A 24,840-nucleotide genomic window follows, 5' to 3' on the forward strand; every position below is an offset into this window, starting at 1 on the left:
ATAGGTTAAATTTACAGAATTCCAAGGCCCAAATTCCCAAAAAGATCCCAAGTGCTGGACTAACACTCCAGCTCAAAAACAAACACAAAAAACCGAACCAACCCAAAACTGTTGGTAGTGATGGTTTGGAAGAAATTTAACCAAACATAGTCTAGAATACAAAAACTGAGAGATGGAGATGAATTACACAAATAGTGATGCCAAAAGGGAAAGAGCACAGTTTCTCTGCTGAGAGTAAAGGCATGAGGACAGTGGTACTAAACGTGTAAAGCCATGGACAGTGGAAGGTAGACTGCAGCATCCATCTTTATAGTGCAGCTGCTTCGACATTGATTAGAGATGTAGTACAGGCAGTAGAGACTAGATACACGTGTGGTCCATGTTGTTCACAACAGCTATGATCTCATAAATCTATTATTCATTGACTGTGACCAGAAAGCTCCCTTTACAGCTGTCATTGTCATGTATAATAAATCACAAGTAAGCCTTGCCTACAGGCTGAGGTGTGCATGTAATTTCAAAAGTCCAACTTCCGCAAAAATATTTCAGATCAGATCAAATTCATTACATTTTTTTAAATGATCTACAATGAAGAAAGCACTTAGTTCTCTTCTAAGGTTCATGTGCTAATGTGGATATGGACCGAGATACTTTAATTCTGACAGTTTAACTTTAGATACAAGATTAATTAATCTGGAACTGGGCACAAAGCCTCTCAAGTGGTCTAAGAATAATAAAAACAGGGAAGTTGGCTAATTACTGTAACATGTCTTTCTTAAGTGGGGTTGAAGTTTTTTTCATATCGTTTGAAAGTAAAAGGTGGGTGTAATAAAAATTCTACTAGTAGCTACATTTTGATAACAAATCACCCAATGTTGTGCAAAATATCTGCACCATTAAACAGTGAAGACTAGTCTAATTTACAGTAGTATAACTGGCTCTGCTGCTAGCAATTTGCATTGGTGCATTTAACATGAGGGACGACTCCTGGCCGAAAGCATCTTGGTCCCCATTGTCTCCTAGAAGGTGACACTGTTCATCTACATTTGAATCTACAGCAGGGGTTCTAAACCTTCTCAATCCCAGGATTCCCATGGAGCCGTTACAATCTCAGCCTAAAGCACTGCAACATCCTATCTGTTGGTAGACACTGTCTTGGTCCCATCATCTAACACTTATCTCAGCAAGTTAGGTATTGGTGAGTGGCAATATGGTGTTGATGTTGTTTACATGTAAGCAGATGGAGGAGAGGCGAACAAAAAAGCAAAGGCCATGTGCAGTGGAGCAACAAAAAGCTTCCTGTCCGTGCTAAAGGAGGCAGGTGTTGTATGAATCTCAACAGGATTTGGCTTCAGTGCACTCCTTAGAGGACTGTGGCGGGGTGGGTGACTTCTTGTGCAACGAACAGGCAACACAATGCCTGCCAACCTTTAGCTCTTGTCACAAACTGTGACCACTAGCTGTAGTCTTGATGGCTTTACAGCAAACTGTTCAGCCACAGCAGAAGGCAGGAGGCAGGAGGCATTGGTGGTCCAATGTTTCTGTTAAGAGGAAATTTCATTGAGTCCCTGATGGTAAAATTGACTCATTCAATAGTAACTTCATCTCTGCGCTGCACAAATAATCACCCGGGGCGCCACAGCCTCCAGGACATAATACTACAGTAGCTATTCACACAAACACAAACAGTAACAAAAAACACAAAGAAAAAGAAAAAAAAAGTGTCTCAGCACAGCAATGATTACAGGAAATCACCAGAGGGGATTACAGGAAAGCATAAATTAAAGATAACCATATTAAAACCTCTATGATAGGGGGACTCAATTCAGGAGATGAATGTTAGAGGTTATCATTATTTACAAGAGTTAAATTATTAAAATGGCTTTTTTTCAGCTTCTGTGTCTCTCTTAGTGTTCCTTTAGCGGCCTCCGTGAACGGGACCTTTCAGCAGCATCAAACCACCATGACGTCACAGCATGGAGACTTGATGACATCACAGCGTACGGGGATCGATGACATCGTCTTGTCCAGAGTTGATGATGTCACGCCACAATTTCCTTCACGGGTCCTCTGGCGTCTTGAGCAGCTCCATCAGCGCCCCGACAGCTCCAAAATAACCCTGTTGTAGGCACACACACTGTTTGAACATACTGTGGGTTTTACTGAGTTTTACTTGAGTTTAATGGTCGGGGGCTCACCTCATGTTCCAGGAAGAGGGCTCTCAGTTGTCCTTTCGACCAGAAGTCCATGGCGTAGGCTAGCAGCTTAGTGGACACTGTGTTGATACGAAGGAAGTTCCCGACAAACACCACACGCTCGATTTTCTGATAGAAAAAGAAACATTACAAATAAAGTCAGAGACGTCATGACCCATTTTAGTGTGTCAGAACTATGTGGAATATAACGACATAAATCCTGATTGTTTGCTGTGTCCCGGTGGACTCGGGCTGATCGTGAACTGCAACCTTCCTGGTTCCCCAGAAGGGGCATTTTCAGGATTGTATTCCCCTTTCCTCTTTCGCTTGTATCCTGTCATTTCTGTACTATCAACTCCAATAGCGGCAAACAATGACCCCAAAACAAGTATTAGAAAAAAAAGAACAGAAATAATTTGAGAAAGTGTCACCATATGATGGTGTTCCCTGCTCTCTATGAAACAGACATTGTGTACAATCTTTTGGGAATAAATAGGTCCTTTATCACAGCCTAAAAAAATTAAATAGGTGTTAATCAAAAAAGTATTACATGCAAACAGTCACAAAATATTTATTGGGGAAACACCAAACTGTGAGTAAATATAACACCTCTTTCTGACCACATGGTGGTGCTGGAGAGCTGGCAAACCGGTATGGGAAGAGACGTAATAGTCTTTATTACTGGTTTGGCTAAATGTTGCTAAACAAAATCTTTTTTGAGAGCATTTACAACATCTTATTTGATTAAATATATTGTACACAAATTACCTGAAATCTTGCAGTGACACAAGTGGATAAATTAAGCAGGTTTAATGGGAATACAATTAGAAAGACAATGACACTGTAAGCTTAAAAAGGTGAAGTAAGCGGTTTATTTATGTTAATATAAGTTTAAAATCGCTCTTTATTCATACAGTGATCACTTACATAATGTGCGCGTTTCATAAAGCTGATCTCTCAGTCAGCTGCTTTGCATGTAATCGGCAAATAAACTTATTGTAGTATCCCAAAATTTTTATCCAATCAGAAGAGAGAACACTACAAACCGACACTCGTCTCACTCATATATAGTATATACACTCCATGGTCTCACTGCTGGTGCACGCCAGAGCAACAGATGGGTGAATGTGTATGCGCCTACAATGGCAGAGCAGGTACAAATCCTTCCCAATGTCTGTTTTGATGGTTTTTATCATGTTTTATCACAATTATGGATCAGAGATGATGCTAGATAACTTGCTGCTTGAAGACCGCAGTGCATTAATGTGGTGACGTAGGGACGAGCGAGGGGACTGCTAACTGCAGTAACTGACAGGAAGTTAGCAAAAAGAACCATTCCGCTTACAGCACCTTTAAAGCTTAGATTTCTCTTCCAGTTTGATATCCACAGTGGAGAACAACCATCTTCTAAACCTAATAATTGGCTGTCTCTTGTAGTTTTGCAGGACTATCCAACACAGTGGTTGGTGAATTGGGTTAACATATACCACCGCAGTATTGTAGATATCTGTTGTTTCCCACTGCTTAGAAGATAGTTGTTTATGTCAGAGGTTATCTTCATGCTGTAAACTGTATTATGCAATTGCTTAAGTATGATTGTGCACTTGGAATAAGTTGAGTGTGTGTGTGTGTGTGTGTGTGCGTGTGTGTGTGTTAAAGCTTGTCTGAGCCAGTACACTGATATGCTTACATAATGGGTTGGGAAATACAGGACTTAATGCTATCTGAAAGGATGAAAGTACATTCCAGACCATAGCCAGAAGAAAACACTAATGTATACAAATGTATTTGTTTAATTGCCAGGCGACGTCTTTGTTCAAAAGGCCCAACATATCTATCTTCTTTCCCAAAGAGCTAAGTATTCCAAAGGAGAGTATTATGGCTACACTTCATCCACAAAACCTTTTAAAATCATCAAAGTTTAAAGATAATTAGAGTCAGAACCGGACTGATTCCATGCATAAGGGTTTAAGTGGACATGTGTGCGTGTCTTTGCTGCAGCTCTGTGTGCAGTGATAGCCCTGTACAATGCTGCTTGATCGCCATGCCACAAGGCAACACTGTAAAGAAGCTCACAGCACACAGAAAAAAATCACCTCTCATTAAATGCATAAGCTATGCTGTTTTGGTTTTGTGATACACTCGTGCTTTTACTGTGGTGCCAATTGACACCCCAAATTGTGCCCGGAGCTCATAGTTGATTGTTCGAAGTTGAGTTTCAAAACAACAAAGTGAGCAGGGATGGGACTTGGGGAAGTTTTTGGGGGCTGTGACAAAATATTTTAAACATAAATGTAACATGTTCTCTACTTTTTATTTTCCTGTCCGAACCTTGGTCAAAGCAAATGTATTTCTTTCATTTCTCTGACAATAAATCAACAATACAAACCTGATGAAAAATAAAACACTGACATAAAATCTGAGTGTGTGTTTGTATTTATAGAAGCATGTCTGTGTGTGTGTGTTTTTTTTAAAAATTGATGGTCATGCTGAGAGACTAGAAAAGGTTGAGCTTAGGTCACGTGTATGTGCATTACTGACTGAAGTTGTGTCTGCTTTACATACCATTAGTCATGCTGACTAGCTGAATCTTCATCAGCATGTGTTTATTTCAACACCAAAGTGTGTTAATGGATAATGTTACTGGTGAGAGTAAGTTCATGTACAAACACTCATGTGTAAGTATTATATACACCACACAGGCCTAGATATTCCTTTGTGTGTGTATGTGTGTGTTTACCTCATTGACAGCACACATCCGAGCAATGGATCCTATGTTATTAGTGATAGTGACCAGTGTGGCTCTGGCCAGGTCTTCCTTACTGATGCTGTCTCTCTTCTCCTTGCTCATCATGTGCCCAAAACTGCAACATGAAAAATATAAGAGTTGACATGCACAGACACACTTTCCTCAGGGGTGTGATTAAAATTTGACAAACTCTTGGCAAGAAAAAGGAAAACCGAAAAGGCACAGAACATAAGCCTCCATAAATGTCACAATAACCTAAGAAATAACAATTGTCAAGGGTTTTTTCTTAATGTTGTGTGTGTGTGTCTCTTTCAGTAAAGTAAACGACAGGATGGAAGACAACAACAAGACAACACAAAACAGTGATATAATCCAACAACTGTGATTCATTCAGATTGTCCCTTTTCTTTATGGATCAACCTTTGAACATAGAGCTGCAGGTTTACTGTATACATGCTAAACCCAGATTAGCTAATAAAGTACTGCGTGTGAGAGTGAGTTCATGTGTTTGTCTACTGCATGCTTACTTCAATGAGTCAGCTACTTTGCCATTCACCGTTTGCTGCTATCCGTCTTTTGTATTTTTATTCTCACTGTGTGCGTTTGTGAAGCCGTACATTCATACAGTGCACGAAACAGCCCTGCATCCACTCCCAAGGAAGTGAACAAATAAATCTGCACTTTAAATCAAATCGACATGTTTTGATCTGATTTAGTATACTTCACATAATTTAATAGCTTGCATCAAATTGCTTAATTAATCAAATATTTTGCTGAGTAGCAGCTTGCAAACCTACAGTCTTATACTGATTTCCTGATTCATTTTAAATTGCCGATTGGCATAATCAAGTCAAACTTAAATCCTTAACCAATTGCTGAACCACCATTGCTGAAGGCTCAGCTTGCCCATTGTATCCCCCACGCAAAAGGTTATTAATTAGGATGGTTTGACTGTTTTCACAAAAAAATACCTGTTTTTGATATAATACAATTATTTTAAATGTAAGGTTAAGAAATCCCAGTGTGTTTGTTGACCCAATTCAAGAGTTTTAAGAATATTTTTAGGGGATACTATCCTGAATCGCAATTATTTTGGCCAGGGTAATTATGGCATGAAATTCTCATGTCGTAATGACTCTTTAAGCATTCAGAGGATTCTTGCTGTAGTGACCCGTAGGGACGCTGTGGTCTGTCAAGTGACAAAACCCTCATCACACTCACCTGGATGCCACAGCAGAGCCCTGTAGGCCAAAGCGCTCGTAGTCTCCTCCATAGATATCTTTGACCAGTTTGTCCACGTTTGTAGAGTCGCCCTTGCTGGCCATTTCCAACGCCTCCTCGAAAGTCTCGCAGCCCGTCAGCAAACAGCAAAGGCCCAGGAATGTACCACCTCCCAGACTGAGAGTAAGAGAGAAAAAGACCATTACACTATGATGAAATATATGTAAGAGAGATATAGAAAATAAAGGAAAGTATAATAAGAGCGTAAGGACTAGGTTGGGAAGTAGGGGAAGAGAAAGAGAGAGAATAGGAGAGGGAGGGAAAGAGAACCAGGCAAGCCCTATTGAAGATCTGTTTTTTGTTTCCTGTCTGAAATTAACATACAAAGGTAGTGGTACACAAATTAATTGATTTCCTTTATTTGTTCTCTTACACCACCATTTTAAAGTCACAGGAGTTCAGTTGGGGCAATGCAGATAAATTCCTTTATCATGAGTTTTATGTGCAGCCAGCAGTGTAAAGGTCAACTGTGTTGTGATGCAAATACACTAGAAAATAAACATCTGGCTGGAAAGAAATAGATGCAGAATATGGGAGAAATAATCCTACTTTGCCAAATAATGATAATATGACCAATGTGCTTTAAGTGAGGAAGAAAACATACAGATTTGTTGATTAACATAAACATGCAAGTGTTAAGCAACTCTTGGAGGGACTCCCTTTTGTTTTTCCAACTATCAAATTGTTATCTAGTCCTGCTGTTAAATATGCACTTAGGTACACTTGGTGATCGGAGATAAAGAACAGCTGTATATCAAAACAACTGGCTTTGGCCTATCGGGCAAATCTACCGAAGCTATCAGCCACCTTCACCTTTTGCACATATTCATTCATGCAAAACAACATGGTTTGAAATTCATTGATTGAGGGAATGACATGGACTTTAGAGTAACGCACCATCCAGTCTGAGTTTTACCTTAATAATGACAAGACAAACAAATATATCTGTGAAAAGGCTGCTCCTCCAGATTGAGCTTGTGCTGTCATGCGGCCTTGTGCAGTAACCACTCGTACAATTAGATTTGTTTGTAAGTGGTAGTACAAGTGATTTGAGACAGTTTGTAGCATTCACTTAGAATAAAAATAACAAGTGGTCCAAACCTGTTGTATGAGCCACTTACAGATAGTATGCTTTTCTACATAGTGTAGAAAACCCTTCAGAATATTACTTTTGGAGTTACATACTGTATATTAATCATAATAATGATAGTTATCACTGTCTACAATAGTACATTATAGAGTATAGCAGGTGGCAGCTTGTTGTGATGCTGCATGTTTTAAATGGTGTTTTCTTGAATGTTTAGTACATAGGCGTCTCTTTTCCTCACCTGGTCCCAGTCACCCGTTTGTAGTCGTTCTCAGAGTACACGGCCAATATGGAGACTCCTGAGCCGATGTTGACCAGCAGCATGGGGAAGGGGTTGTCCAGGGTGCAAGGCTTCTTCACACAGCTCTGGGTGTCTGAAGGGTTCTGGAAGTAGTATCCCTCTGGGTGTCCGTTAAAGCCCACCCGGTCCACATACAGCAGGCCACGGATCAGGCAGTCCAACTCATCCAGCTTCTCCAGCTCCAGGTCGGCCATCTGCAGCACACAGGGAGGAGGGTTTAAACATACTGATAGGGGCAATGATTTAGCTGCCAATGATTTAGCTGCCAAAGCTATCGAAGGACTGGAGGTACTGTTCAAGAGGATTTGAAGTAAAAGATAATCATGTTCCTCAGAAGCATCCATTTGTCAGCGTTATGATGCACTTTAAAAAGGTGGGGTCAGCGATTCTGGAGAATGCGTGCTGTAAAAATGTGTGAATATCTCCTCACGATCGCTACCTGTCCGAACTGTGTGAGCACTGAAAAAGACATTCACTGTTAATACACAGCCTAGGCTCTGTAAATAGGTATGTAAACAAAGGGTATGTAAACAAAGTGGAGCCACTGTAGCTAGCAATGCACCAGTTTACAGAACCTATGCTGTTTATTTACATTGGATTTTTTTCAGTGGGCACACAGCATGTACACATAGTAGATTGTGATGAGATAATCACTGATTTTGGCAACAACAACAAAAATTGACAACAAGCATTCTCAAGAATCACTGAATCCACCTTTAAAGACTCTAGTGTGAGCAAGGGCTTGGTTTAGCTCGGTGCATGCTGCAGTGCTGAGGGAGACTTCCTTGATCCTTCTGCACTGCAGAAAGGGTCAATGAACTCAGGTACTGAGACAGACGGGTAATAAAGGCACCAACACAAGTTTTCTTCAAGGATTTAACAAGCACCAGAAACGTATGGATCTTCTCAATCAACTGCAAGAACATTGAGGCAGTCAAACATTTCTACTCAAATCAGATCATAACTGGTGGGATCTGTAAGGCTGTAAACAGCGACAGAGCTGTTTACATGATAAGAAACTAGGGGTGCAACTATTTCATTTAGGTTATTTTTATTTCAGTTAGTTAGTTAACTTGATAGGAGCTAAAAGAAGTAAAAAAGTAAAGAATAAATGAAAATAAAAAAGGAAAATATGGCTGAGGTGACGTCAATAAATGTTTGTCCGTGTTCCAAAAATTCAAAGTTATTTGATAATTTTTTGCTTCAATGAATTATACAAATAATTAATAATCTTTTCCAGCTTTAACGGTAACCAAATGAAGTGAGAAATAATCTGTTTTTAATATAACGTTAATGAGAAATGCTTTCTCTCTGGTCATGTTCTCTCACCGTCCTGAAGTCGTTCTCAAACTTGTACGCGCCTCCTCCGGTGGCGCAGAGCGTGGTGTGCAGGCTGGAGAAGTTCTTGTCGCGGCCCATCTGGATGAAGCGGGGCATGGCCTGTGTAGGGAACCGGATGAAGTGCAGGTTCCCCGTCCGGCCACACATGGTCAGGTTCCTCAGCTCCAGGTGGACGTCACGAACACCTGTTTTACCTGAGTGAGGGAGACAGGGTTCTTAGGATACAGGCAGTGGTGGAAATGTGGGGAACGCATGGGAATGCCCTTCCCATATTAAAAGTGGGGAGGTAACATTGTTCCCTCTCAGATTTTGAATATCTGTTCAATGTTTGTTTTTTTCTAGGTGGTCAAGGGAACTCTCATGGCAAGTTTTGTTACACTGTTTCTAAAGAGTGCTAATTTTTCCGGGGCGAACCTGAACGTCCGATTCCACGCAACAGCCCAAACAAATCAATGGGAATTGCAGGTCCAAAGGCCTACTACAAAGTATGTTTAGTATATTTACGAAATGCGTCCCCGAAAGTCATGAAGCCTTTATCGTTCCCACACTGTAGCGCGAAAGCTGACGCCGTCGGGGGCTGCAGCTGAAAGTATAGGCCAATAATTGTCTCACACAGCATAAGAATAGATCTAAGTTGTAAATCCTAGTAAAGCCTAGTAAATTAATTTAATGGAATGCTCAATTGTTATTACAGTCAGGTCTAGGCCTACTCGTAATTTACTATCGGCGGTGATATTGATGAGCCTGTAAACTTACGCGTTCACACAATCGTCAATTTTTGAGGAAACCTAATGCAGTGGAGGGGACAGGATCAGAGAAGTAGAGGACAGCATGAGAGAAACAGAGCACAGAATAGTAACAGAGCCAGCTTTTGAAAGCTGAATAAGAACTGTAGTTAATATATGTCACTAATAAGATCAGTGGGAAATATTCAGTAGATATCTGCCATCATTTCACCACTGGATAAAGGGTTACCTGATTTTCTCCAAGTATCAGAAAAGTTTTTCTCTTGTTGATTTAGGAAATGCAAACACAAATTAGTCAACGCTTTATCTACAGTAAGCCCCTTTATGACATAAACAAATCGCAAACGGAATAATAGGTTTACAACTGAACCTGATGTTAAAAAACAAAACACTAAAAACCAACTTATCAATCTTATGCAATGCAGGAGTGACATATTGTAAAATGTATCCTGTGATCTTCTCATAAAGTGCCCCTTGACCTTTCTTTCACTGTCGATAACAGTTACGAGTATGTCTGTGTGTGTGTGTGTGTGTGTGTGTGCCCAGGTGTGTGTCCATGTGTGTGAGTAGACATACCGTAGGCCACGTTTGAGGTGAGGTAGCGGCGGATGGACTTGAGGTTTTCCACTTCTTCCTGTTCTTCCTCTGCAGTGATGTCCACTGGCTCAAAGTAGACCAACTTGACCAAGGTGCCACCAATGTCCATACCAAACCAGGGGAAGGCTGGAAAAGAGAACCAGAAAAAGGGTTATTACATTTCCTTTCATTTTAAAAACTAGACATGAACAAAATTACAAAAACCCTAGATTGACTGAAACCAAGTATTTTTTTCAATTATTTATAGATCTAAATTTTAACTGTACTCTGTCTGTGTGTGTTACATAACTATGTTACAATGTACAGTAGCTGTGATTGAGGAGGTACCATTATGCTAATGGTAAACTAAAATGAAATGTTGTCTACGATACAAAATAAAACTGACTGGACTGGATACTACTAATTAGACTGGAGTAGAAATGAAACAATTTGCTGATTAACAAATAATAAACTGCACCTATTTGAAGGACTATTTTAATTGTTTGGGTCATTTGTAAAGGCTCAAATGTGATGATTTGCTGTTTTTTTCTCATAAATGGTAGGAGCTAACTGAATATCTTTCAGTTCAGCACACGAAAAAAGAAATATCTTCCAGCACAAAAGGTTAGAAAAAAAACACACAAATAAAACACCACCACAGCTCAACATGAGCCAAAGTTACCATGGCAACAGACACCCCCCACCCCTTTCCATCATCTCCTCTTCTCTCCGTCTCTCACACACTCTCCAGACTCCTATTTTCTCTTTCCCTTAGCTTTTCTTCTCCACCATTTATTCTGCTTTCTCTCTCCTTCAGTTTCCTATTTTGATTTCCTTTTCTTTCTCATTTTCTCCTGCTCGTCCTCCTGTCTTTTGCTCCCATCTTGCTTTCCGATCAATTTTATTCAATTACAGGAGATTTACCGGCACTGGCAGAGAGAACTGATACTGCAAATGCACCGCAAATCCACTACATTTAACCTACAGGTACATCATCAGCCTTCCTTAGTTTTTCAAATAGATTCAGAAGGCTTTACTTTGCATGATAATTAGAGCTGTAAACACAAGTTGATTAATCGATTGAGAGAAAAACAGATTTAAAATAAAAATGTATTTAAAATAAAAATTAATTGATAGTTTCAGTCAAATACCAAAGTTCTTTTTGGGCACTTAATGGAGTAAATGTTGGGAGAAGGCCAGCTCTTCACTTATGACAATGGTGGTGAGACAATGAGGTTACTGAAGGTCAAACTCTCTGCATTCCTTTGGTCTTTGAAACATAAATGATTTATAGTTGTTCCTCTGTAAAGAGGTGAGAGAAGAATGACACTCAGTGGTTCTGTAGTTCAGAACAATGGAAGCCTTGTGCAGCTGACAACACGTGTTCACTAACAGATATGTTGTTGTTGTTGTTGTTGTGGAAGGCAGCAGTGTCTAAGAAAATAATGGGTTTAAATTCAAATATTTAGTGCATGATGATGGGTCAAGATTCTGGACGTTAGGCTCACTGGATGTCTGGTTTGATGTCTAAACGATAGTTTAATTACATGGTAGTTAGAGGTCTCAACTGAAGATTCTAATGCGAGTATTTTTTTAAACTTAGGGGAAGATGTCTCTTTGTGCACGATAGACTGCCCAAGTAAGGAGCTGGAACTTGGGTATATTTGGCTTTTTGTATAAATGATTATTAGAATAGCTTAATTTTCTGTCAATAAAATAGTATATTGTTTTGCTGAAGTTATAAAGAGAAGACTCTTTTGGAGATCTTTGGACATTTATTTTTCCACAAAGCTTCCTGACTGGTAAAACATTTGTGAAATGATTAACTTTAGGATTTACCACCAGCATAGCAGAGCTGTGTCTCATGAAAGTCATGACAAGTAACTGGTGACTTCTGAACTGTGTTACATGGTCAGCTGTTTATGGTATTTGTACACAAGCCTAGGTCACTGAAACCACTAGTACTCAGTAACTTGAACCATCCACTAGCTGCTGCTCCCACCATTGTTATTAAGTGGCTGGTGTTTTGTTACTTCATGCAGCATTCACCTATTACCTACTTTAGTGTTTGGTTAACATTGTGATTACCGTCCCCTCTAACCTACTGCCATGCTCTAAAACTGATCATTATTTTAAGTCAGCTGCTTATATAGAAATAAATATTCATACTAACTGCAAAACAGTGGAAACAGAAATATGATGTCCGCTCAGATATAATGAAGAAAGGTATCACTGCATGAAACAGCAACACTGCCAAGGAACATGATGGTGTCAGCCTCAAGTGACTGTCACATTTTGCTCCACATCATCAGCCAAATACACACTGACAACCAGCACATGATCAGTCTGACACAGTCTAAATTAAATATCTATTTTTCCAATACACCATGGCACAAACAAAACGTGGCTTGACTCAATAAATAAACAAATAAATATACTAGTATGTTGAGTTGCTAGGAGACAGTATTTTGGTTCATACTAATGCTGGTTGAGCCTTTCATATGTGTATGTGCAAATAAATGGCCTCTTTTTATATGTCCCCCAACTAGAATCTCATTCTTTTTTTATTGTACAACATTTTCAAACAATTATTTGTTCTTTGTGTATTCAAGGCTAAAGCATGAGGAACAGATTCTCTTTCCAGAAAAGGAAATAATGACAGCAGCTTTCTAATAGTAATTACTTCAGCGCTCGTATTTTGAACCACGGTAGTCCTCTAAAGTCTAAACCACAGAATAATTGGATTTGATTAGTCATTAGTCTGTCTGCATGATATTCATTGACTGATGTGTGATGCAAGGAAAATTGCTTTGCTTGGAACTGTCAGTGCTTGAAAATACACCAGGAATCAAAAACCTAAATTAAATGTCTCCCTTTTTTCCAGCGTGTGTGTGAGTGCTTGCTATATAGACCATATAGGTGCAGATGCAGACATATCCCAGGGTTCTATTTTTAAAATGCACACACACACACACACACACACAGTGTCCAGCCAAAGGTCAGTGTGAGAGGGAGCAAGGTTGAAGGGGTTGAGCAGTGATTAGTGTCCAGGTAGGTGAAAGGTCTCTGCACTCGCAAACCTCCAACTTGAGTGTGTGTGTGTGTGTGTGTGTGTGTGTGTGTGTGTGTGTGTGTGTACTGTACAGTTCGACTCTGACCCAAATACTAAAAACTGAAACGGTGCATCAACAAAAATACTTTTACCAGGGATATGGCTTTCTACATTAAAAATCAGTGTGCAGCAGTTAAGTTACTGTTCAAATAGAAAAAGTATTAAGGCTATGGCTTCACATTAAAAGCATTTCAATGGTTTCACATTAATAGCATTTCACTGGACAAACATGAGTTGACTTTTATTTTGAAGTACGCCTAACAAGAAAGTAGCTGCCGACACAGCCCGTTCACAGCCCTGCAGCTCTGCAGTCACTGACAGCATGTCTTCTGTTTTCACGAGTTCAACGCGATGAAATAAGAGGACAGAAAGCTTGTCATTTACAATACTTGTAACTCTAAGCTTACACCAATCGCTTCCTGCACGTTAATGGCATTAATTTGCGGTGACAGTAAGGTTTTATGCATCAAATTGTACCGGAAGAGCTATATACTAGGCTAAGTCACCGCCAACTATTGGCTTGGCATGCGTACTACAGCGATTCTGAATGTGTTAACTTTTGAAACCGTTAAGGGGAAAACGGTTGCGTCTTCACCGTGTAAAGTGCCCCTCAGATGTCAAAGTCTAGAGGGGCCTCATTAATATAGATGTATTTTTTGTCCAACTGCTTACTGCGCAAACTTTCGACATGAACTCAGGGATAATCAGCAGCAATTGTTTTCTATGAAATTTCCTATTGCTTAACTTTTAATCTCAGACTCAGATTTCACAGAGAGGCCGTGTGTGTGTGTGTGTGTGTTGTGTGTGTGTGTGTGTGTGTGTGTGTGTGTGTGTGTGTGTGTGTGTGTGTGTGTGTGTGTGTGTGTGTGTGTGTGTGTGTGTGTGTGTGTGTGTGTGTGTGTGTGTGTGTGTGTGTGTGTGTGTGTGTGTGTGTGTGTGTGTGTGTGTGTGTGTGTGTGTGTGTGTGTGTGTGTGTGTGTGTGTGTGTGTGTGTGTGTGTGTGTGTGTGTGTGTGTGTGTGTGTGTGTGTGTGTGTGTGTGTCTGTGTCTGTGTGTGTGTGTGTGTGTGTTTTACTACATTACGACATTACGCAGGGTACACAGATCAAGAACACCACTTGCACAGCACGCACGTGTGATAAGACAAGATAAAAACAGCCGAGGACAGCTGAACACTTTGTATTCATACATTGGGAAGAATAACATAAAGTCATTAATAAGCTAAACATTACAGGAATTGTTTTCTTCTGTTATTCTTAGTACAACTGACTTTGCTTCCCTTGTACTGTCTCAGTGCATCTCTTTTACCTTTTGATTATTATGACAACGCTTTAGGAAATTGTGAAGGACAATTGTATAAACTTCTAAGGCAAAAGTATTCATAGGGGAAAAACAATTAATTGCAGCCCTATACCACATACCAAGTCATACTTGGTACACTTACTACATCAACTGCAAGTTTAACTGATACTATAGCCACTTTTTCCTTTTAAGACCACTAGGTTTACCTGGCTGCTACTACTAATAAAGGCTTTATCTGAATTAATCTCAGTCTATGTGTCAACACAGGCAGGTCACCATGTAGATGACTGTGATTTGACATTTTGGCTGCTGTTTACTTTGTCTGATAGAAATACACATTAGATTGAAGAGAAAGACAACATGAAAACTTTTTTGTTTTTAAGACAAAAAAGTTAATTTGTGCAGTTTCCGTTGGATTCCAACCAATTCCCCTCAACTTGATTTACACGATGTCTGACACACACCCCTCTCACCAAATCAGCTACTCGTTCCTTTACTGAAACTCATTTGTACGCCCCGTTCACGGCCCATCTACAGCACACAGTGGTAGAACAGTGACTGGAACAGTGGCAGACCTCTTGACAAATCTGTATCTTTAAATGGGAGTTATTCGTTTACTAAATGAACCCAAACCCACTCAACTGGGGACAGGGTGTGCCATTGTTCTGAAACAAAAGTTATTTCTCTCTCTTTAAAATAAAAAAAAGTCCCCACCCCATTTAACCAAGAAATATCCAGTGTGTCAATGGAGGTCCTGCTTTTTAAATTATGTTAGAATCTGTGTGATTTTCAATAGCTAAGCTGGACTGTAGACCCTATTTTTTTCTAGCCACACTAACAATCCAACACAGCCCTTCAGCCCCACCCCACAAAAAAAAAAAAAACTTGTATCGGCAGACAATGGCCCAGTCTCAACACTGTGTCACAGTGACATCTTTCCCTACAGAGATTCAAAGAAAAGCATGTTTTTCCCCTGTTTTCCTTCGTTCTAACCCTCTGTTATCTGTGTCAAAATGTGAATTTCAGACAAAACACAGCATCACACAATTCAAGTTTAAGTAACACTTTCTCAAAATCTGTATACAAACTTTGCAGGCGGGTTATCAATTATTGTGCACATTGTGATTTATTGAAAAGCTTCAGCAAAGACAACAGTTGGCCTTGTAAATAAAAACACATCAACTGCTGTTGATAGTGCTGCTAATACGGTGTGTAAAGCTCTCTAGTTGCTCTATGATAAAATCTGAATTATTACCCAATTGTGTCTTTGGGTGTATTTATTAAATTGGTTTTGTTGGGAGCTACTACCCCCTCAATACTGTAAACGGATAGCAATATACAGCCTGCTAATACTGCTGAGCTGTTTAATTTGATTTTAAGGTGAGCCTACCCAGCAGATGTGACAGTGCAACACGCCTCCTTTAAAGCCTTGTGTGGCACTTGGACATGGACACTCACACCGAGGTCTACCACACCTGCTTAATAAACAAAACAAAACGGCCTACTGTGTGAGGAAAAAGAGATAGTTCCTTCCACTTTTTTCTATGGGTATCGTTGCAATGGCTTCATGTGTGCTCTGCTGCCAATCTCAACTAGGTTTCCCATTCATTAATTCTGCCCACTGCTGACCACAGCCATAAAAACACATACCGTCTCCCTCATGGCTTTCGCTCTGTGTTGACACATTTTCTCCTGATGACCCAAAACAATTTCTAAACATGGCGGTTGTTGAGGTTGACCATGAGAGGATAGCGTATTAAATATTTGGAAGAGAACAGGTGACAAAATCTCATTAGCAGGAACGTTTTTGAATGGGAAGTTTACTTGCACATGTCAAACAATGATATGAAGTATAATATGTCAGCCCTATCATCAAACATGAGCCTATTGGTTCAAATAAAATCAACTCTGCACCAAGTTGCTTCTGTTCTAAACAAGGGGTACTGCAAGCAGTGTTATCCTAAAGTAACCCCGATGCTACACCACATCAAACCACAATAGAAAACAATCTGAGGACAAAAGTGAAAACTCACATCCCCGAGGGGAACACATTCCAGGGTGGTCACTCGGTGGGGAAAAGCTTAGAGGGTTATCTGGGTTTATCAGGGCGACTGGCCTCTGTCCAATGATAACTTGGCCATAAAGCAGAGGAGCTCTGACCGGACATTTCAAAGTTTACTGATGAGATGGTCCCCTTAATTACGTAATCTGGGCCAATTCAAATGCAGGGCCTCTCATTCCCAAGCTACTATGCATCACAGCAAACCACAGCAAGGAATCAATGCATCCCTCAGCTATCTGGTAATGAAAACATAAAATATTTCCAGTAACAACTTTATTACAATACAATAGTTCATGTAACTCACAGATAGCGAATGCACAGTACATACTTTATTATGTATAGTACAGTTCTAATAAACTGTCAGCATATCCATACCACCAAAATAAGTTCTTGTTCCTGTTAGCGTTTTTTGATGTTGTTTTATCACACTGTCTTTTCTCCAAACAATAATCCACTGATAGCAAAACAGCTCATCTTTCATATCCCAGGGAAAGGAGTTAATATAGACGTAAACATTGAATGGATTTCCACAGCAGATTTAATGTTATGTAACATGGAAAAGGTTGCATTTTTGTTTTGTTTTACGACCTCATTCAATTGGAAATATGAAATAAGGGAACAAGAACAGAAACTTTATTATATGGTGCTAGAGCAAAAGCATGTGTGAAATGATATACAGCGCTTCATTTTTGGATAAAATAAAATAAAGTCACCACCTGTTAAAGCAAAACAGCAAGAAAAAGCTGTGATAAACTGGTCTTACACAAGTATGTTCCTCTCTAAAGAAAAGTATATACTTATGGTAAACGTAAACAAAACACAAGACAGTATATGTAGCCCAAACAGAAGACTTAAAAACGCAATCAATGTTCACACAACCTTGTATTCGGCGCCATATAATAAATGAATAACTGCATCAGGAAACAGTAAAGTGCTTCTGATTACCAGTGGATGATATAGCACAAAATACCACACTTCCATAAAATACATTGCTATAGTTTCCTCAGCCTCCTTGTTCAAACAGTAAAAATGTTTAACTGATGTTCCTTTATATTGTGTAAGATTACTTATTAGGCTTTTCTGATTCAAAATGTGTCTACAGTGACAGTTACAAAATAATTCCTTGAAAACAAAAGTCAAAACAATGCCTCCCCGGCCAGCTCCCCTTTCTCTGTACTGCTCTCACCATACCAATTACTTATAAATAAGGAATGCCGTATAGATAGATGGCTTAGCAACAAGGACCATAAACTTGCAGCTGATCTCTCAACATTTCCAAAAATGACAACACTCTCTCACTCAAACAAAAAAATCCTGTGTATTTAACTAAGCAGCTCTGTAAAGGAGCTCCTGCCCCTGAAAGCAGCTGCCTGTTTATGTAGTTAAGTTTACACTATATGCTGTTATATCACGTTATAATGATGCAACAGAAAACATTCATCAATGAGGATAATGAACTTGAATGATAAGTTTTCATAGCCTAACACCAAGTTATAAAGTACTTAATCTTATTTTAAAAACAAAATAGCAAAAAGATTTAAATCACCTCCTATGTTTTTTACTTAACATTTCTCAATACTATGAGGCACAAATAAACAGACACTTACCTGGTTTCTTTTCAGTTATGAGCTTCATAGTGAGGCAAAATGACAGCTCACAGATGCATACAAAAAAAATAAAAAATATATATTCAAAAAATAAAATCACACAAGCGTGTGTAAGGAAAGCTCAGACGGCCTCGGTCAGTCTTGGATATGTAAAAGAGACTACACACAGCGACTAAAGGGACACTTTTCTACATCCTGCGCAAAAATGCCAAGTTTCCTCGGATGATCTTCCCTCCCATTATCATCCCAGATTGCCATACTCGGTAAATAAGTGGGCGTGTTCCTTGTCCATTCACCCTGCCTCATGAAGACAAGAGTCCAGTGTTGATTGGCTGAGACAAGCCAAACCCACTTATCAGGAGCTTTTTCACCACCGGGTAACTGACCAATCACGATGCACCAAATGCAACTTGAGGGCTCATGAAAACAAGAGGGGGTCTCCCTGACGACGACAGGGTTTGTACTGTAGATTTGACAGAGACATTAACCATCTAATCTGATCAAAAAGGAGGAGACGTTCAGGGACAGTGTATTGATCTTAAGCACAAATGAACTATGACATAGTGATAACACAGACAGTACAATAGGAAAACCCGCAGGGTGTAGGTGGTCTCATTGCAACACAGTATGGTTGTGCAAACCGGCTGATCGGCATTGCACAGTAGAGGGTTGCAGCACTGTCACCTAGTCACACACAATAAATCTACCATTGAGAGAAATAAAATCACTTCGGATCATGTGCACAATTTCACAGCATCTTACAGACTCAATTTTCCAAAAAGCTGCAGGATTGACACTTACGTGGTCTGTTGCGTCTCACCGACTCAGTCCTCCTCCGAAGCCTGCACCTCTTGGCCGGGGAGCCGTTGCATTCAGCATCGTCCCCTCGGTGCAGATGGTGCATGTTCTCAAACGTGCCGGTGTTGGGTCCGCCGGGGCTCGAGACGAAAGCACCGCCGCTGCAGCAGCCCCCGTTGGCGGCAGTGGCGACGGGTCCGTGAAAGCCCCGTTGGCTCTGCCCATTGTTGACGTGAAAGGGTCCCGACGCTCCTTTCTTGTCCATCATTGACTTGGCGTTATCCATGGCAGCAGCTATAGCCTAGCCTAGCCTAGCTTAGCATCTGCAGGAGAAGGTGGAGAATGTAAAAAAAGCCCGTTGGTAATTAAACGTGTCGTACACTGATATGTCAAGAAAGAAGTGTGCGTATTCTTCTTCCTTTCATGAAGTATAAAATGGTAATGCGAGCGGTCGCTAAAATATAGCGTTTCCGTTGAGGTCACTCGCGGTCATTTACCCACATTGAGACTGTGGCACGCGCAGCAGCAGCAGCAGCCGTGTGTATGTTTGTTGGTGGAGAGAGAGCTACGTCACACCACACCAGCTCCTCTAGTCGAGGCCCGAACCCGTTCACCTTCTCCGACCGGTTTTCTCTCCTCTCTGGGGTAAAATTACCCTGGTTATTCTACGCGCGAACACACAGAAATGCAAGAAAACACCGTTCGTGTCAACAGTTTTCTCCCCTCTGCAATATAAACACTGTCTCGCGCACATACTACCACCAATCTTCTCATGCAGCTCCGTGCTCGCGCTTTATTTATACAAGGGTCTGTGTCATCCCCGCAGTCCTCTCTCCACGCGTGATGTGCATAAAGCTGCCCGTCAATATGTCAGTGTCACTCGATAATGAACTCTAGTAACCCCGTTTCAAAAGCACAGCCACGTATAGAAAATTTCGTCAACCCTAGTGTTTAGATTTGTAGAGTTCTTCGGTCACTTCTGGCTTGTGGGAACTATCGGGCTACAAAAAATTAAAATTAAAATAGGCTACTCACAATTTATCTCGGTGTTACCTTCTTTTAATTAGGTTACTAGTACTAACAGTGCACAAGACAATGTGCTCGGTCACTCTCTTCACTTCACTGTTATTTCCCATACAACTAAAGTAGCCTAGTAGGAAATAGGACACATAGCTAGGCATCTTTTCAAAAACCAGGACGTGAAAATATCAAATAGCCTATAACTGAAAAATATATACATTAATAAACCTATTGTAAACAGTAGAAATTCAATAAAAATTTATAAAATAATACAAAACAATGTGAAATATAAGGTTACATAGCCTACAGTATCTTTTTCTCATAAATATACCCTGATTATTTTTCATATTTTTTCAAATCATTTTAAATTGCTGTGCCTGAATTGTCTGTAATCTGGAATGTCGGACTCCCTGTAGATTTCTTGACCACAATCATTAAAAGCGGCCAAAGATAATAGTATTCGACTTGATGTGAAACAGAGCATTGGATAGCAAGACAGTCAAGATACAAAGGTCATACAACAACCATCTCAACTTGATCAATGAGAACAATCACTACAACCAAGATTATACATTTATTTTCTTTTTTCAAAAGATGGGAATTCATTCTGGTATGAGTCTCAGTTTTCAGGTGGCTGAAGCTATTGATACTATAGGTTACACTATTTAAAGTCTATAAATTATGTTATTATAGGCCTACAATGTAAAGCAGGGATAAGGGAGAAATACTTTTAAATAATATTGTAAACTTGCAAACTGTAATGCAGTTATATATAGTGATTAAGTAGTAATGACCATCAAACTATGATAAACAAATTCCAACATTTCTATAATATCACTTAATTTGAATACATGTGAAGACTGTAAACACCAATGAGCACTAGTGGAGTTTGAAATGCTGCCATCTTCTGGTTAAAAGTAATTTACTGTGTTGTACCAGGAGCCTTACTGAGTAATTAAAATAAAAGTAGTTAAAAAGTAACAACAATTTAATAAGTGGGCAGATTTATAAGGTAGAGTAAAACTCTTTATAATAAATTAACCCGGAAACCTAATAGACTTAGTAAGAATCAGGTCAATGTTGTATAACAATCTTTTAACACGATTGATTGGTCGTGGTCCACTGTGTTAAGAATATTTTCTCCTCGTTTTCTGGAAACAACTCCTGCCCTGCACAAACATAAACACAGTTTTGCCCGAGCCTTAACATGCGGAAAAAAAATATTCTTAAATATAAGTTTGGAGGCTACTGTATAATATAGGTTCATTTTAAGTCATCTTCCCTCACTTTGTTGAATAAAAATGGCCTCTTTCCCACCATAAGGGAAACTGCTCTGCACGACTTGTATCCTCTGCTATGGAGCTTGTAATTGGTTAAAATCAAATTTCTCTTCATTGTGACAAGATAGGGGGAGCCAGTTTGGCCACATCACTGCAATGTACCTTCAATCAAGACAGGTGCTGCGTAACAGATAAGAATGTTGCCCGGCGATATAACCCTTTTTATTCTTGGGCAATGATCCAAAGTTATTGTTTGGAGTATTTCAGTGAAACGACCTGATTTGATACTGTGACACATGATTCAGCCAACTCATGTCATGATTAAACCTGATTTTATTCAGCAATAAAGTATCAAACACAACAAGGAATATCTGAAATAGTTTAGCAAACGTCACACTTAAATTAATATTTACACATTTTGAGAACAATTCTTTAATTTGCTTTCTAACTGAGAATTAAATAAGAAGATTAATCAGAACCGTTCTCATATGTTAAGTAAGAGACGACAGCCAGGTCAATATCTTGTTAAACTGCAACAAGACATTTATGCTTTTTGTACAGATTCACCTAATGAGATATATGACATGTGTATTTGTGAGCTCAATGTCTTCTGGTTGTAGCTTCATATGGAATGGAAAAAATAAAAGAGTGGTATCTTTCCAATTAACTATCAGCGATAAAATGAGTAAGTGTCATCTCCCTAAATTCAGAACTTTACAGTACCTTTAACATAAACCTCTTGGTGATATTAAATGATACTACAAAACCCCCCCAGGAAAAGTAGTATGTTTTTCCTAGGATCTGAGGAATCAGATCCTAAAGTTACATCAAATCTTAAGGCCTTTATGTGATGGCACTTTTATCGTTGTTGAGTGTCCTAGGTGATTGAAACACTCGGACTGGTTGTGAGGTAGTGGAAGAGGTTTGTATTTGACTGTTTAGCCAGTGTCACTCCATCAAGAATCTCACGATTTACAGCACTACATTCAATGCTCATGACACTTCCGAGTGAAGTCCACCTTATTGCACAGTCTAGACCGTACAGAGAGATTTTATATCAAGAATGGAGGCGAGTAATTCAATCTCTCTGTCTTGGTCCATATATCAATTCTACCAAGGAAGTTCAGTCCCGTCCCAGTTGAAGGCCTTGCCAGTCTTTTCCATATTCAGGCCTTCTATGAGGCTCATCAGACAGCTGACAGAGTGCTCGCTACTGAACAACTTGTCTTTTGGCACATTCTTGTGATACGGCCGGGAGAGGTCCGTGTTGACTGTCCCTGGATGTAAGGACACGCATACAACCTAGAAAAAAAACAAGTTAATCAAATCTCTAGCAGATAACTGGCCATGGGTTCATTATGCATGTGAAAGGACATCAGCGCTCAAACCTACCCTGGGTCGACCGCGGCCCAGCTCTATAGACAGATTCCTGGTGGCCATGTTGAGAGCTGCTTTGGACATTCTGTAGCTGTACCATCCACCAAGACCTGAGAGGAGGATTTTAAAAAGGGAAATACTTAGGATTAGGATAGTCTTAATTCATTTTCATTTTTAAGATGTACCTGTTTTCCCTCAACATGCCCTGTGTTTCTGTGGCACAACACGTACCGTTGTCGCCGATGGAACCCACTTTGGCGGTGATGTTGACGATGATGCCGCTGTGCTGCTTGGCTTTCTCTGTGGGCTGTAGACCGAATCCACCTCCACCCTTCTGGAGAAGGGGGGCAAAGTACTTGGCCATGACCAGTGGGCCCACAGTGTTGGTCGTCAAGGTGGAAATGATACCCTGGGAGGGAAAACAAGTGGTTTAATCAATTCAAATATGTGGTGGAGCTCATGAGAATGAACTAGCTTAATGAATGAATGACTGGGTGTGATAAGTTATTACATTGTTCTTCGGACCTCTGGATGGACACTCAAATCTCAAAACTGAGAAACAATTACAAGTGAACAGTAGGCCTACTGAAAAGTTTAAATGATCTTGAAATTAATACGGCTGTAGCCAATAGGCTACATTGCATTTTTAGCACAATATAGGCCTAGTCTATTCGCCCAAGTGTGATTGACAATGCAATGAATTGACCTATGACCAGTCCAAATTCTCCTTTAGGGATCCCTCTTGTGGTCCCTCAGCCCATAATTGTGTTAGGCCTACTAGACAGAATAAATGCACTTTTACGCATATTAAAACATACCATCAGACAGAACCAGACCACACTTTTATTCTACTTTCCAGGCTGTCAACAGAGAGGAAATAAAAACTGCCAGAACACCACGTTGCTTTACCTGAGCAGAAACATCTCTCAGGCTGGTCTCTCCTTTCCCAGAGGGGTGAAGCATCGCCGAGGAGTTGACGATCAGATCCAGCCGACCGAAGCTCTCCTTAACCCGAGCCGCTGCTCCACGGATGTCCTCCTCCAGGGTCACGTCCAGCCCGAGGACCGTCAGTCTGTCCGGGTGTTGGCCGGCCAGGCCCCGGAGTTCGGCGGCTCCGTCCGGGTTTCGACATGTCGCTATAACAGCAGCGGGGGCTTTGCTTTTCAGGATATATTTGCAGAATTCTAGCCCCAGTCCTCTGCTGGCGCCTTGAATGAGTGCGATGGGGACAGCCATGACGGATAAATGACTGATATAACCACTGGAGGAGAAAAGTACTATTTGATGCCTTCACTTTCACCCAAAACGTCGTAATTTATTGTCTCTGGGGCAAAATGGCAAAGAGTTTTGCTAACAAGTGTCTTTTAGAAAGCTTGTAGGCCTATGCTATTTTTGTGTAGGCTATTTATAATGTAAGACTATATCAACGTTGACTATATGTTTTTAAATCATAAAATTACCTTGAAAATAATTTCGAAAGGGACGTTAACGAAGAGAACCTGAAGGCAGCATGTTTTACAACACGCAAACTGCGCCCTCTGTAGGTCATCAAGAAGGCACTTACACAACTCTGCACATGCACGTGTACTTTTGTGTACTCTGGTCTGTAGAGTCTGTGTGCGCATAACATTGCACAATGTACAAAAATGTCAATTTGCGCAGATGTGGAGCTGTAGACCTTCAATTGAGATCCAGTCAACAGCCCCCCCCCTCCCTCCAAATAAAATACTTTGCCTCACCTATTTAGATCACCCATAAACCTTTTTCACTCTAATGTCAGCTGACAGGTTTTTGCTGTAACATTGGAAAGCATAAAACATTATGAGGCAAAAGCAACATTTAAATGCATTTGTAAGAGAGATTATAGAATCTCTTTTTGGAGGCATCATTGAAAAAGTGTTTGTCTTCTCAAGAAACATTTTTGTCCTCCAGTCTGGTAGGTGACTTTAATTTATTGCCAAATCACAAATCTCTATGTTTTATATGTTTATTTGTAAAATGATCAT

General features: G+C 40.1%; 2 protein-coding genes across 2 annotated transcripts; both read right to left on the reverse strand.

The window, feature by feature from the left end:
* Window positions 1-1,820: 1,820 nt before the first annotated feature.
* On the reverse strand, window positions 1,821-19,639 carry pank1a (pantothenate kinase 1a). Its single transcript, XM_080036268.1, has 8 exons — window positions 19,161-19,639; window positions 10,277-10,423; window positions 8,943-9,148; window positions 7,554-7,807; window positions 6,166-6,342; window positions 4,936-5,059; window positions 2,199-2,324; window positions 1,821-2,119 (listed from the first exon to the last, which is right to left on the reverse strand). The coding sequence occupies exons 1-8, from the start codon at window positions 19,441-19,443 to the stop codon at window positions 2,060-2,062; spliced, it is 1,377 nt and encodes a 458-aa protein (XP_079892394.1). The 5' UTR covers window positions 19,444-19,639; the 3' UTR covers window positions 1,821-2,059.
* Window positions 19,640-21,912: 2,273 nt separating this feature from the next.
* LOC307257783 (C-signal) lies at window positions 21,913-24,070 on the reverse strand (the record flags this gene model as incomplete). Its single annotated transcript, XM_080037099.1, has 4 exons — window positions 21,913-22,759; window positions 22,850-22,944; window positions 23,066-23,243; window positions 23,744-24,070. The coding sequence occupies 4 exons, from the start codon at window positions 24,068-24,070 to the stop codon at window positions 22,568-22,570; spliced, it is 792 nt and encodes a 263-aa protein (XP_079893225.1). The 3' UTR covers window positions 21,913-22,567.
* Between the last annotated feature and the right edge of the window lie 770 nt (window positions 24,071-24,840).

This window comes from Ammodytes marinus (genome assembly GCF_949987685.1).
Source record: "Ammodytes marinus genome assembly, chromosome: 11".
Taxonomy (NCBI): Eukaryota; Metazoa; Chordata; class Actinopteri; order Uranoscopiformes; family Ammodytidae; genus Ammodytes; species Ammodytes marinus.